The following is a 13,168-nucleotide window of genomic DNA, read 5'->3' on the forward strand; positions in this document are numbered from 1 at the left end:
ATGAGGAAGCTGACGCACACGACTTGCCCAAGACCTGGCCCGGCCAACTGCAGAGTGGCGGCTGCCCACGTGGCGCGGGGAAGCGGAACGCGGCGGGGGCGGGGCCTGCCCGGCAGGGGCGGGGCCTCGGATCTGGCGGGGCCTCAGGCCTCGGAGAAGCTCCTTGGCTCTAACAAGGCTTTGGTGGGGTCGCACCTGTTGCGTGACTCCCCCGCAGTCCAGCCTCGGTAGTCCGATCCCGAACACCCAGAGAGTGTGGAGAGAAGCTCAGACGAGTTCCGGGTCCTGCTCTCTGGGAAGCACGTGGCCTGCTCGCCTCTTGAGCAGAGAGCTGGGGGTCGGGACTCCCGGGTCTTCGCGAAAGGTCCGTGCAGCGGCCGAGGTCTACCGGGGCCCACCTCCCGCCTCCGGGCATTTTTTAAAGACTGCCTTCCTTCTTCCATATCCGTGCCGGGGGCAGGGGACCTCGGAGGGACTTGGCCAGGATCTGGGTCCCAGCCCTCCCCCCCTCCTTTGCGACCTCCGCTTCCCGGCTGGGCAGACCCTGGCGGGCAGCCTCCCCGGTACCCCTGCGGGCTCGGGCAGCATGGCCTCAGGTGAGTGTATGTGCGCGTCTGTTGGGGGTAGGGTCTCTGGGACGGAGAAGTGCATGGCCTGGATGACAAGCGGGTGGGGGTCTCAGCACAGCCAGCAGACCTAGGGAAGGTGGCCGTCTCCTCCTGGGGCGGGCCTGGGAGAGCAGAGCCTGAGTGCGAAAAGACAGAAAAGTCTGAAGTTGTTGGTGTCTCTTTCCTAGCCGCCGCCCCCCACTCCCCCCAACCAGAAGCCCCTGCCTCTTGGCCTCCCTGCCGTCCTAGAAGGTAGCTTCTGCCGGTCAGTGGAATTTTCCCAAGACAGGCTCCTCCCTGCTGGGCCGGGATTCTCAGTTCTACCCCCATCCTCCCTGAGCTGGACTACTCCTGGGGCTGGGAGTCTGATAGAGAAGAGAAAAAGGGACTGTGCCCCAGAGGGGCTGGGTTTTCACGGAGAACGCTTGCTCTGAGACAGTGTGTTCTGAGTTTGGGGGAGCTCGGGCTGGATTTCTGTTTATTACTATTTTTTTCTCCTATGCTGGCTGGACCAGCTAGCCCGGACTTTGACTCCTGTGCCCCAGAGCCCTGGCAAGGGGCAAGGGCTCCTGAAGGGGTCAGTGGAGTGCTGGGGGCTGGCCCTTCCCCATCTTGTTTGGGGAAGGGCCTCCACCCTCCACCTCCGCCCCCCAGGCCCAGCTAGCAGCAGTCGCGTCACTCCAGGGTCTGAGGAGGGAAGGGAGGGGATAAGAGGCGGGGATGGAGGCCCCCCTCCCCGAGGTTGCCTAGACAACATCAGAAATCGTGGCCAGGGCCTCTTCCGCCTGCGGGGCTTCTGCTTCCTGCATCAGTCACTCCCGCTGGGGGCGGGGCGGAGGAAGGGGTTGGATGTGGCAGAGCCGGGCCCAGCTGGAGCGGCTCGGACTCCCCCCGCCATCTCCGCGGCTGGAGCCATGGCATCCAACCCATCTGGCCCCGGCAATCCCAAGGCCAAATATCCCTTTAAGAAGCGGGTCAGCTTGCAGGCCTCCTCTGCAGTACCAGGTGAGTGTGGGCTTCCTAGCCTAGGGCGCGGGCTCTACGCGACCACCGCTAGCCCAAGCCACTGGTCCTGTATGTGTGTGTTGGAGGGGCTGCATCTGCATCCCCTCTGGGGTTATGCCCCTCCTTGTCCTCCGTCCGAGGGACAGCTGGCTTGGAAGGTGGGGTGGAAGGTGACAGCTTCTGTGTTGGGGGTGCTGCCCTCGGTAACAAGGAGTGGGCGCAGGTGTGGGTGCAGCAAGAGGTGTGTTTGCACACGTGTCAGCGTGCGGATGTGCTCAGACCGTGTGCATGTGGAGCGTGTGTGAATGGAGAGGGTGATGTGTGGGACTGGCTGCTTTGTGGGCTGGCCACACTGCCGGCGGCTGTGTCTTTACCGGGCAGGCTCGGGCTTAGTGGTTAGTTCTTTCTAGGACCCTAGATCTGGAATCCCGTTCCTGGGGAGGGGGCTCTGATATTCAGGCACACTCATTGCTACTGGGCATCCTGGGGGCTGGGGGCTCAACCATATCCATCATTTGCTGTTGGCCCATTCCTGGTTTTCCTGTGGACTTCCTCAGAAGTACGGGGTGTCCTTGGGCCAGGCCTGTTTCGGGGGTTCTGGCTGGGGCCACTGCCTGCTTGTGTGCTCCTGTACCCTTTGGTTTGGCTCCTGCTTTGGGAAGCATCTCTGCACCATTCGGAGCAGGCAGCGTGGTGTGGCTGTGTCCATCTCCTGAGTCTGCCTGAGTCTGCTAGCTGAGGGATATCTACCTATTGTCTGCTGCCCCCAGGCTTTGTGGCTAAGGAAGGACACCTCCACCCCCCATTTTGGTGACCAGGTCAAGCCAGCGTCTTCCCCCGCCTCCCCTCAGCAGCTATCTGTACCTATAGCCTGACCATCCATCCCCTGTATTTTCTTATGCCATTGAAAATCCTGCCCAGGGGTCAGGGCTGTTCTGAGGGTCTGTTTTCCGTGCCTAGGTCTTGGCCCTCCAGAGAGTGTGTCCCCTGGGGCTAGATCTGTAATCTTGGGTGGTCACTCAGTGGGAGCATCTGAGACTTAGGGGTTGAAGCCTTGGGCATGTCTCTGCCTCTCGACTGAGGCAGTCCTGGCAGGGAGTGAGGGACTCCTGGTCAGAGGGTAGATGAGGAGGCAAGATCTTGGTTGGTGGAAGCAGTTCCCTCTGGCTTTTGGTGGACTACTTGTGTTTGTGTGTGTGTGTGTGTGTGAGTGTGTGTGTGTGTTGCAGTGCGCAGGCTCTGGGGAAGGGACCAGTAGGCAGGAAGCTGGGTCTTCTAGGCCTGGGCTCAGAGCATGGAGCCTCTTACCTCTAGTGAACCCTGTGCGGAGACCTGCAGCCTGGAGGAAGGGTTCTGGCCGCTGGAACCTGTCCTCGTCACTCCAGTGTTTCTGTTGACATCCTGGGCCACCCTGCTCAGACGGGAGGGTGAGATTAGGACCTTCAGTTCAGCTTCAGTTCAGTTCAGTTCAGCTCCTGCTGCCCTGGAGGTCTGTGGGCGGCCTCTCCTGCTGGGGGCTAGGAGGGAGGAGTTGTGTAAGGTCAGGGTTCTTGGGCAGGCAAGGACCTGGGACTCTGTCTTATACTCTGGGTATGGAGCAGGTGCCCATCTTTCTTTCCTCTTCCTACTCTGCCCTCTTCCAAGGACTAGATAGTGTCCCCCTACCTCCCCCCAGTCTCTTCTCCCGTCAAGTTCCATTCTCTTTCCTGTCCTTCATGGTTTGGTTGTGCTGGCCTGCACTGGGCCCGAGTAGGTCTCCCTGGTAGGTTGGACTGTATGTGCTAGGTGTTTTGGAGGGTCCCAGGAGTTCATAATCGCAGATAATGGTGTTTTACACAACACTTGCAGAGCTGTATCTCTGTGAGCCTTAAGGCGGTTGGTGGATATAGATGGGGCTGGCTCTGCTTATCGCCCCTTTATAGACAGGACTTGAAGGCTCCCGGAGGCAGAGACAGGCTAGTAAGTGGGAACTGAGTCAGACTCAAGTCCTCCAGATTCTAGTCCTTTATCTCCTACACTTTTCCTCCTGGACAGTTTGTTCCCAATGATAGGCTTCGAAAGGAGACTGGAGGTCTGGGGAGCCATGGATCAGGCCCCATCGGCAGCAGAGAAGCTCAGTACCTGGTCCCTACCTGTACTGAGTCACTTCCCTCACTGCCTGCCAGCTTCTCTCCCTGGAAGAGGCTTTGTCTGTCCCCAGGGACCCCACAGACAGGGACACAGGGGACATTGGTGAGCAAAACAAGGCTGGCCTGGGGCTGTTATGTGCAGAGATGAGGTCTGCTGACCTCCCCTTCTCCCCCACTACCCCTGGGCCACCCTGACCCTACCTGCTCACTGTTCCAGAGGGTGGGAGGCTCAGCCCTGACCCTCCCTGTATCAGCCTATCCTGCTGCGGCCCCCTGGGGGCTCCCCTGTAGGCCAGGCCTTTTTACTGGGCCTTTTTATCTTATAGGTTAAAGTCATTCCTTTCTGAGCTGGCTTTTATTTCCCAACTCTGGTGCTCCTTCCCTTGATTTCTGGCTCCCCTGGGCCTCCCTAGCCCCCTGCTCTCTGTCATCCTAGGGTCTCCCCTGCATGCAGCAGCACTTGGTACAGCCCGTGCCGGCCCCTGAGCTGTCCTGGGGGACTGGCTACTGCTCCACTCAGCAAGGCAGCGGGCGGGCGAGGGGCCCAGGGCTGCTGGCTGGAGCTGCCCGAACTCTGTAGGTAGGACCCAGGCTGGCACCAGGGAGAGCGGGGGCTGGGTCCTGGTTCTAGGGCAGGCACCTCGGCTTCCCTTTGTCCAGCCTCTGGACCCAACTCTGGAGGATCGTGAAGTGAGCCCACAGACTTAAAGGCACGCTACCTGGGCAGAACCTGCAGTCCATCCCTAAGATGGGGAAAGGAGGGTGCTGGAAGGCAGTCCCCTTCCGAGCAGGCTGGGAGAGCGGAGTTTGGTGTGGAGAGCTTTGCGGGGGTAGGGAGGGTGGGCTGATAGCCCAGGGAAGGTCTGAGTTGCCTGGGAGCTCAGGCAGCCCCCAGACTAGCAGCTTCGGGCCTTTAGTGCCTGCGTCCTGGTGGTACAGCTGAGGAGTTCAGCCTTCCATGTAGAGAGGCCCTGGCTTCTGATCCTCCCTCCCCCGGGCCCTCCCTGGGGCCTCCGGCCCAGATCCTGGGGCCTCCGAGTGGCGCAGACTGTTTGTGGCAGCTCCCTTTGGAGGGGCCGCCAGCAGTGGGAGGGGCCAGCTGGGGCCAGGCTGCATCTTGGCAGCCCCGGGGTCCTGGGGGAGAGGGCACGCCCCTGGGGAGGAGGTAGGGTTCCTGCTGCCATCCAGGCCCTCCGCTTCCTGTCCTCTTCCCTTGGGTTCTGGTGCCCAGGTCAGAGCTGAGTGGCAGCTGTATGTTGCCTATGCTCTGAAGGTCTGGGATGTCGGGCACTGGACCCTGGGTTTCTGGGAGGAGGGTCACTGGGTCCAGAAGCAGGTCTGATCAGGGCCGGCCTGCCTGCCTGCCCTGGGAACTGTGGACTGGGAACTGCTGGCTCAGTCACTGGGTCCTTCATGAGCATGTGGGGTGTGTGTGTGTGTATGTGTGTGTATGCGTGCGCATACGTGTACGTGTGTGCCTGCCTGTAGGAGGTCGCCTGCTCACTGAGGCAGCACTTCGTAGTGCAGAATTCGGATTCTTACTCCCGGAGTGAGTGAATCCTCTAGCTCTAGAGGCTGCCTCAGGAACCCCCATGCCTGAGCCTGGAATGGGTGAGGGGCCCTGTGCCAGAAGGTGAAGGTGAGGTCCTCTGGGACCCACAGGCAGGCTCACTCCTCGGCCTCTGAGGAGGCACAGCCCACTTTGCAGGCTCTGGCCTCTCTCTGGGAAAGGCCTGGGGTGCATGGGGGCCCTGGGCTTCTGGTGTACCCAGGCCCTGCCCTCCACCCTTTGACCCTGGCATCGATGTCTCCACAGAGGCTCGGGGTGGGCTGGGGGCCCCTCCGCTGCAGTCGGCCCGATCCCTGCCAGGCCCTGCCCCCTGCCTCAAGCACTTCCCACTTGACCTGCGCACGTCCATGGATGGCAAATGCAAGGAGATCGCCGAGGTATCACCTGGCACCGCACCCTATGTCCCTCCACTGCCGTCCCCATGTCCTGTCTCTGCTCCCCACCCCCGTCCATCTCAGCCATCCCCTTACTCCACGCTTGGCTGTGCCCTGACCCCTAGCCTCCCCCAGGTACCTCCAGCTCCTGCTGCGCTCACCCCAGCCCTAGATGCTGCAAGGGAGGGCCTGGCATACTGACCCTGCCTTCCCTCCCACCAGGAGCTGTTCAGCCGCTCCCTGGCTGAGAGTGAGCTCCGCAGCGCCCCATACGAGTTTCCCGAGGAGAGCCCCATTGAGCAGCTGGAGGAGCGGAGGCAGCGCCTGGAGAGGCAGATCAGCCAGGATGTCAAGTAAGGCCCCAGCCCTACAGTCCGGCAGGCAGCCATGGCATGGAGGGGGCACAGGGAAGTCTGCCCAGTGTCCCTCTGTCTCCACTGGGACACCTTCAGAGCCCCGTCTCTGTCCCTTTCCCACTCCGTCCTCCCTCAGGGACCCACTAGGGAGGGAGCATAGAGCAGTGGTCTGAAGCACAGGCTTTGGAGTACAGCTCTTGGGTCCTGGTTCTGTGTGGTACCCACCTGTGTGGCCTAGAACATGTCACTCAGCTTTGGGGTGTGCTTTCTCGTTTATAACGTGGGAGCCTTGAGGAACAACACGTGCACAGCAGCCAGCACCGGGCAGGGACCTGAGAGCCAGGGCATCCCTTGTCATTGGCCTGACCTCTTGTGCCTCTCCCTTTTAGGCTGGAGCCAGACATCCTTCTTCGGGCCAAGCAAGATTTCCTGAAGACAGATAGTACTTCAGACTTCCAGTGAGGAGGGTGGAGGGGCGCAGAGGGATGTGGGGATGTGGGGCTGGGGCCTCTCCTGCTGCGGGCTCTAGCCCCCCTCCTTTGTGCTCACCCCTTTTAGGCTCTACAAGGAGCAGGGTGAGGGGCAAGGTGACCGGGGCCTGCGAGAGCGAGAGGTGGTGCTAGAGCGGGAATTTCAGCGGGTCACCATCTCCGGCGAGGAGAAGTGTGGGGTCAGTGTGGGCAGGGCCTTGGGTCTCTCTACCCCTGTCATCCCCATGTGTCCCAGTGGGCTGCCCCAGCCTCGGAGCTGGGTGTGGCTCAGAGAGGGCATTTCTCTTCCCAAAAGCAGGAGGAGCGAGCGGTCTGTGGCTGGGAGCTAGCGGATGCACTCTTTTCCAGGGTCAAGGCTTCGGGGAGGAGGCAAGGGTGAGCCTGGTCTGAGTCTGAGAGCAGGGAGAGTGACCCCAGGGTCCTTGTCTCTAGGTGCCATTCACAGACCTGCTGGATGCAGCCAAGAGCGTGGTGCGGGCTCTTTTCATCCGGGAGAAGTACATGGCCCTCTCGCTGCAGAGTTTCTGCCCCACCACCCGCCGGTACCTGCAGCAGCTGGCTGAGAAGCCTCTGGAGACACGGACCTACGAGCAGGGCCCCGACACCCCTGTGTCCGCTGGTGGGAGCCCCCCTCCCTGCCCTGCTCCAAGCACCCCTATGTCCCCAACTCCCTGGGAAACTCCACCCCGCCTGCTTCTCACTCCCTGCCCTCCCACCAGGCTCATGCCAGCCTCTTGGCTCCCGGTGGGTGGAGGCAGGGGCAGGAGATCTCCCGCTCTATGGGGCCTCTGGGCAGGGCAGCTGATGGCCCAGAAGAGCCCTAACTCTTCCCTCCCTGCCCCGCAGATGCCCCGGTGCACCCCCCCGCGCTGGAGCAGCACCCCTATGAGTACTGTGAGCCAAGCACCATGCCTGGGGACCTGGGCTTGGGTCTGCGCATGGTGCAGGGCGTGGTGCATGTCTACACCCGCAGGGAACCCGATGAGCAGTAAGCGGGTGTGAGGAGTGCTGGGGGGGAGCTGTGTGGGGGCTGCACTGGCTGGGGAGGGCCCACAGGGCACAACTTGCTCCCTCACCCGAGCTCCCCACACCTGCCAGCTGCCTGGAGGTGGAGCTGCCGTACCCTGACCTGCAGGAATTTGTGGCAGACGTCAATGTGCTTATGGCTCTGATCATCAACGGCCCCATGTGAGTTCCTGCCAGGCCCAGACTCTCCGCTTCCTTCTAGCCTGGACCGTACCACCCCAGCCCTGCCGCACACACCTGCCGTCCCTTCACAACCTTTCACAGTTACCAACCCAGACTTTCCCCCCATCCATTGCCCCATGCGCAGCCTCAGTGCTCTCCCCACCCTCTCCCCTGCCGTACGTGGCCCAGAGCCTCAGCTGCATTCTGTCCCTCCCCAGAAAGTCCTTCTGCTATCGCCGGCTCCAATACCTGAGCTCCAAGTTCCAGATGCATGTGCTGCTCAATGAGATGAAGGAGCTGGCCGCCCAGAAGAAGGTGCCACACCGGGATTTCTACAACATCCGCAAGGTGGGGCCTCCCCCGCAGGCCTGGTCCTGCACCCCCACCCGGCCTCCCTTGGTAGACTGGACTCCAGGGAACCCAGTGGCCATCCCCCCGCTGTTGCACCCCAGGTGGACACACACATCCATGCCTCGTCCTGCATGAACCAGAAGCACCTGCTGCGTTTCATCAAGCGTGCGATGAAGCGACACCTGGAGGAGATCGTGCACGTGGAGCAGGGCCGAGAGCAGACGCTGCGGGAGGTCTTTGAGAGCATGAATCTCACTGCATATGACCTGAGTGTGGACACGCTGGACATGCACGCGGTCTGTCCTGGTGGCCCAGGGCTGAGGGGCTGGGTCAGAGTGTGGCCAGGGGGCACGGGTGACCTGGGCCTGCCCCTCTTCCCCAGGACAGGAACACCTTCCATCGATTTGACAAGTTCAATGCCAAATACAACCCCATTGGGGAGTCTGTCCTCCGAGAGATCTTCATCAAGACCGACAACAGGGTTTCTGGAAAGTACTTTGCCCACATTATCAAGGTGAGGAGGAGGGACCGCCCAGGCCCGTGGGCAGGGGCAGCATGAGACTTGGCCAGCCCTTCACCTGACTGCACAGTAGCCCGGTGTCATGAGTGGATAAGCGGGGCGGTTTTTCCTTATCCCCTGCATGTCTTTCAGGAGGTGATGTCAGATCTGGAGGAGAGCAAATACCAGAACGCAGAGCTGCGGCTCTCCATCTATGGGCGCTCGAGGGATGAGTGGGACAAGCTGGCATGCTGGGCTGTGAAGCACCGAGTTCACTCTCCCAACGTGCGCTGGCTCGTGCAAGTGCCCCGCCTCTTGTGAGTGTCCTTTGGGGCAGGAGGGAGCATGCGGAGGCAGAGTTCAAGGGGATGGCACTTGCCTCCTGCCTGCCTGGGATGGCAGGGCCTCCCTGCCAAGCCACATCAGAGTGGAAGGGGAGCCCCCTGGTTCCGCTCGTGGTCCGCCCAGCCTGGCCCACCTGGTGTTGTGCGGAAGTGCTTCTGTGAGTGCAGGCCAGGCTCCCATGCTGACTGACCCACACATCCTGCGTGCATCCGTCTTGCCTGCAGTGACGTGTACCGTACCAAGGGCCAGCTGGCCAACTTCCAGGAGATGCTGGAGAACATCTTCCTGCCGCTCTTCGAGGCCACCGTGCACCCTGCCAGCCACCCGGAGCTGCACCTGTTCTTGGAGCACGTGAGGGGGCTGCACGGGTCAGGGGAGAGGAGGGGGGCCTGCCTCGGTTGGGGGAGCTGCAGTTCTGGGCCTGACCCCCGGCTCCCATGCCAGGTGGATGGCTTTGACAGCGTGGATGATGAGTCTAAGCCCGAGAATCACGTCTTCAACCTGGAGAGCCCTCTCCCCGAAGCGTGGGTGGAGGAGGACAACCCACCCTACGCCTACTACCTGTACTACACCTTTGCCAACATGGCCACGCTGAACCACCTGCGCAGGTGCCCGTCCTGCCAGTGCGGCATCTGCTCCCCCTGCCCTGGGGCCACCGGAGCCCTGACCCACCCATGCCCCCACTCCTGGACCCAGCGAGTTCTTTCCGGTCTCAGCCCTCACAGCCAAGAATCTGCCCCTGGCCCTTTGTCCCAGGTCCACAGGGTCACCGGGTTGGGGCCTGGGAACCTGGGCTTGGGCACTAACACGCTTTCTCTAACCCCCAGGCAGAGGGGCTTTCACACGTTTGTGCTGAGGCCACATTGTGGGGAAGCCGGGCCCATCCACCACCTGGTGTCGGCCTTCATGCTGGCCGAGAACATTTCTCACGGGCTGCTTCTGCGCAAGGTCAGGGTCTGCACCCCCAGCCTCCCCTCCCAGTCACTCACCTTCCTTTCAACCCTTCAAGTCTCTTGAACAGAGCTACTGATCTTCCTCCTTACCAAACCCCCAGTTTGGCCCCCTGCACACCCCAGCTTCTAAACCGTGGGCCTTGTTCAGATCTTGGCTGTAAATGACCCTCTACACGTCAGGCCCAGCCCAGGCTCCCCACCCCCTCCTCCTGCAGCCTGTACCCTCCAGAACCAGTGTCCTGCCCACCTGAGGCCGCCTGACGGACCCTCCCCCACTATTGCCTGCCCAGGCCCCAGTGCTGCAGTACCTGTATTACCTGGCCCAGATTGGCATCGCCATGTCTCCACTCAGCAACAACAGTCTTTTCCTCAGCTACCACCGGAACCCGCTACCCGAGTACCTGTCCCGTGGTCTCATGGTTTCTCTGTCCACCGATGATCCCCTGCAGTTCCACTTCACCAAGGTCAGAGCCTGGGAGGTGGTCAGTTGGATGCTAAGGGCACGCGGGTCCCTGGGTCTGGGGGCTGGTGCTGCCCCCCGCTGGTGGAGTGTGGCACATCTTGTGGCTGTGGCGGATCCCGCCCAGAAGGGGGTGGTGCAAGGACAGGTGGGCGGGGACTGGGTGGCAGGTCCGTGTGCACCCTCCTGAGGGCACCTGGCCTGCGCAGGAGCCTCTGATGGAAGAGTACAGCATCGCCACCCAGGTGTGGAAGCTCAGCTCCTGCGACATGTGTGAGCTGGCCCGGAACAGTGTGCTCATGAGCGGCTTCTCCCACAAGGTACTACCCCCCCACCTGGAGCCTGGTGCCGGCCCTTTCCTCCCCTGTGCGCTTGGGAAGGTCCCTGGGGGGCTGGCCCTGGGGTGGTTCGGGGCTGTGGCCCTGCCTGACAGCCCTGCCCACTGCAGGTGAAGAGCCACTGGCTGGGACCCAACTATACCAAGGAGGGCCCTGAGGGCAATGATATCCGCCGCACCAACGTGCCGGACATCCGAGTGGGCTACCGCTATGAGACTCTGTGCCAGGAGTTGGCGCTCATCACACAGGCAGTCCAGAGTGAGATGCTGGAGACCATCCCCGAGGAGAGCGGGGTCACGACAAGCCCAGGGCCTCAGTGAGCCCAGCCTGCCGTGTCCCCCGCTTCTCAGCACCTCAACCACGTTTTCTCTTCCCCTCTCTCCCTGCCGTTGTGTCTGCATGTGTCTGTTCTTTTTTGTTCTGTCCTGCATGTCTCCAACCTGTGTGTGTCCCTGTGCCACCTCCGGGAAGGTGGGGCACAGAGTCTGCTTTGCCCTTGTTTTGACTCAGATGGGACTTGATGGCCCAGGTTTGCTGGCTGCCCTGCCCGTGACCCTGTCCCGGGAACTTCTGAAGCCTGGCTGTCCTGTGGGCGTCTCGGTGTCCACAGGAGCTTGGGATGGTTGAGGGGGGCTGGCCCCTCCAGCCTTTGGGGTCCCACCTGGGCAGATGTTGTCTCATGTGTGTGGCTGAAGAGCCAGGCGGGTGGGGCCCGAGCAGATCTGCCAGGGCATCTGTGGCACTCAGGCAGCTCTAGCGAGCACGGCTGGGCGGAGATCTCAGTCATACCCCTGGCAGCCTGGACTCGGGCCTCGGAGGCACTGGACCACCATCTCCCCCACGTCACTGCCTAGCAGTCTTTTCTGTCCTTTCTCTGGTCCACATGCTCCTCTGGTGTCTGCTTCCTGTGCCTCTGTGGGAGGGGGCAGCTGCCCTGTGTTGTCTCTGGGGCCACTGCAGGTGGAGGGTCCTGCATCTGTCACCAGCCCTGGGGGTGGGAGTCCCACGACAGTCCCCAGAGTTTTTGACCAGATCTGAATCCACCTGGCCCTCTGCATTGTGTTTTGGACCGAGGCCTTTGCCGTGAAATGCAGTGTTTCATACAATCCCATCTTTCCTAGTGCATGAGAAATAAAGATTATTTAAGTAATGAGGCAGGTGGGATCTCTGTTCAGAGAGGGAGAGCCCTGGGCATGGTGGCGGAGGGAGGATCCAGGAGCATCATGGATCCAGAGACGGCAGGTCCCAAGGGGAGCGACTGTGCTTGACTGGTGTGTGTGTGTGCCCATGGAAACGGACTAAGGAAGCTGGGTGGCAGGCGAGGCCTACCGGGGACACAGCTGCTGCCCCAGGCCTTCGTCCAGCCTGCCCCCTCTGAAGTGGGCACTTGGTTCCGGGTCTGGGGCACATTCCTGTCATACCAGTTGGAGGACTGGTATCCCCTCCATCTCCTACTTCTTACTTCCAGCCTCTCGGGACTGCGGGGTTAATGTGGGAATCCGCACTCAAAAGCAGACTTGAGGCCAGTGGTTCTCAAACTTGGGACAGGAGGCTCTTCTGGGGGACTTGTTTAAAATGCCGTTCCCAGGTCCTACCCTCAGGGATGCTGATTCCTCAGGGGGAAGGTGTGGCGTGGCCATCTGCGGGCTCCCCTGCACATGATCTTACAGGGGTGGGAGCAGGCCTCTGTCTTTGGGATCCAGGCTTAAATGACTTGGCTCCAGTCCACATTTTACGTGCAGTCTCTGGGTTACTTCCTTGAGTGGGCACAGAGGTTGCTGGAATGTGCTGCCCAAGTAAGGGGGAAAGTGGAATGTGACCTGTGCCGAGCAGGGTCTCGGGTCGGTGACAGAGAAGTCTACAGCAGCTGAGTGAGAGCTAGAAGGGCTGGTGCTTCAGAAGCACTCAGCCCTGGGACAGGAGTGGGAGTAACCGAGGGCCCAGTGAGGGAGCAGGAGGCTGGCTTCCTCTCCTCCCGTCAGCTTGCTGGGCCCCAGCCCCGTCTCTCCCTGGCAGACTCACCAGGCGTCTCTGGGCAGAAGCTCTCCTGCTGCCCCTGCCTCCTGAGGGCCACCAGCCACCAGGCTTGTGCCTGGCCAGAACCAGGGCTCTGGCCTGCTCCAGAAGGCCTCATTCATTAATTTGTTCTAGCCATTTCCAGATGGTAAAGCTGCACATGAGAGCAGAATGCCTAGACAGAGATTGTCCCACGCTGGCTGTCCTGGAGCAGAAGGCGGGGGCTCAGGGCCCTGGGCTCCCCACCCCAACCCCAGGCCTTGTCTGCTCAAGGAATGTGACTTTTCCATATAACATGTTCTCATGCTTTGTAACATTCTCAGTGTGTGCTGAGGCCTAACCCTCAGAATAGGACCAATGTTGAAGAGTTCCTTAGCAACTTCTCCCTCTTCTTAAAAAATGACTTGTTTCTGGTTTTTTAGTTTCTCAAGAATTGCTCTTTTAAACATTTACTGAGAGCAAATAATTTTACAACAGTAAGGCCA

The 13,168-nt window shown here is 61.1% G+C and overlaps 1 protein-coding gene and 1 long non-coding RNA gene across 3 annotated transcripts; one reads left to right on the forward strand and one right to left on the reverse strand.

The window, feature by feature from the left end:
- Nucleotides 1–79: 79 nt before the first annotated feature.
- AMPD2 (adenosine monophosphate deaminase 2) lies at nt 80–11,820 on the forward strand. 2 transcript variants are annotated; one of them, XM_059375663.1, is made up of 18 exons: nt 80–596; nt 5,559–5,689; nt 5,909–6,039; nt 6,432–6,500; nt 6,601–6,712; nt 6,966–7,152; nt 7,380–7,521; nt 7,632–7,721; nt 7,940–8,069; nt 8,174–8,368; nt 8,455–8,586; nt 8,725–8,888; nt 9,141–9,267; nt 9,361–9,524; nt 9,744–9,864; nt 10,160–10,333; nt 10,539–10,649; nt 10,778–11,820. In XM_059375663.1, the coding sequence occupies exons 1-18, from the start codon at nt 587–589 to the stop codon at nt 10,985–10,987; spliced, it is 2,400 nt and encodes a 799-aa protein (XP_059231646.1). In that variant the 5' UTR covers nt 80–586; the 3' UTR covers nt 10,988–11,820. The 2 variants fall into 2 exon arrangements, with proteins under 2 accessions (XP_059231646.1, XP_059231647.1); XM_059375664.1 differs by lacking the exon at nt 80–596 and adding an exon at nt 1,084–1,613.
- On the reverse strand, nt 607–3,888 carry LOC132001264 (uncharacterized). Its single transcript, XR_009399567.1, has 3 exons — nt 3,279–3,888; nt 2,922–3,130; nt 607–745 (listed from the first exon to the last, which is right to left on the reverse strand). It is a non-coding gene; the product is annotated as an uncharacterized LOC132001264 (long non-coding RNA).
- Nucleotides 11,821–13,168: the final 1,348 nt, after the last annotated feature.

This window comes from Mustela nigripes, chromosome 14 (assembly GCF_022355385.1).
Source record: "Mustela nigripes isolate SB6536 chromosome 14, MUSNIG.SB6536, whole genome shotgun sequence".
Classification (NCBI taxonomy): Eukaryota; Metazoa; Chordata; class Mammalia; order Carnivora; family Mustelidae; genus Mustela; species Mustela nigripes.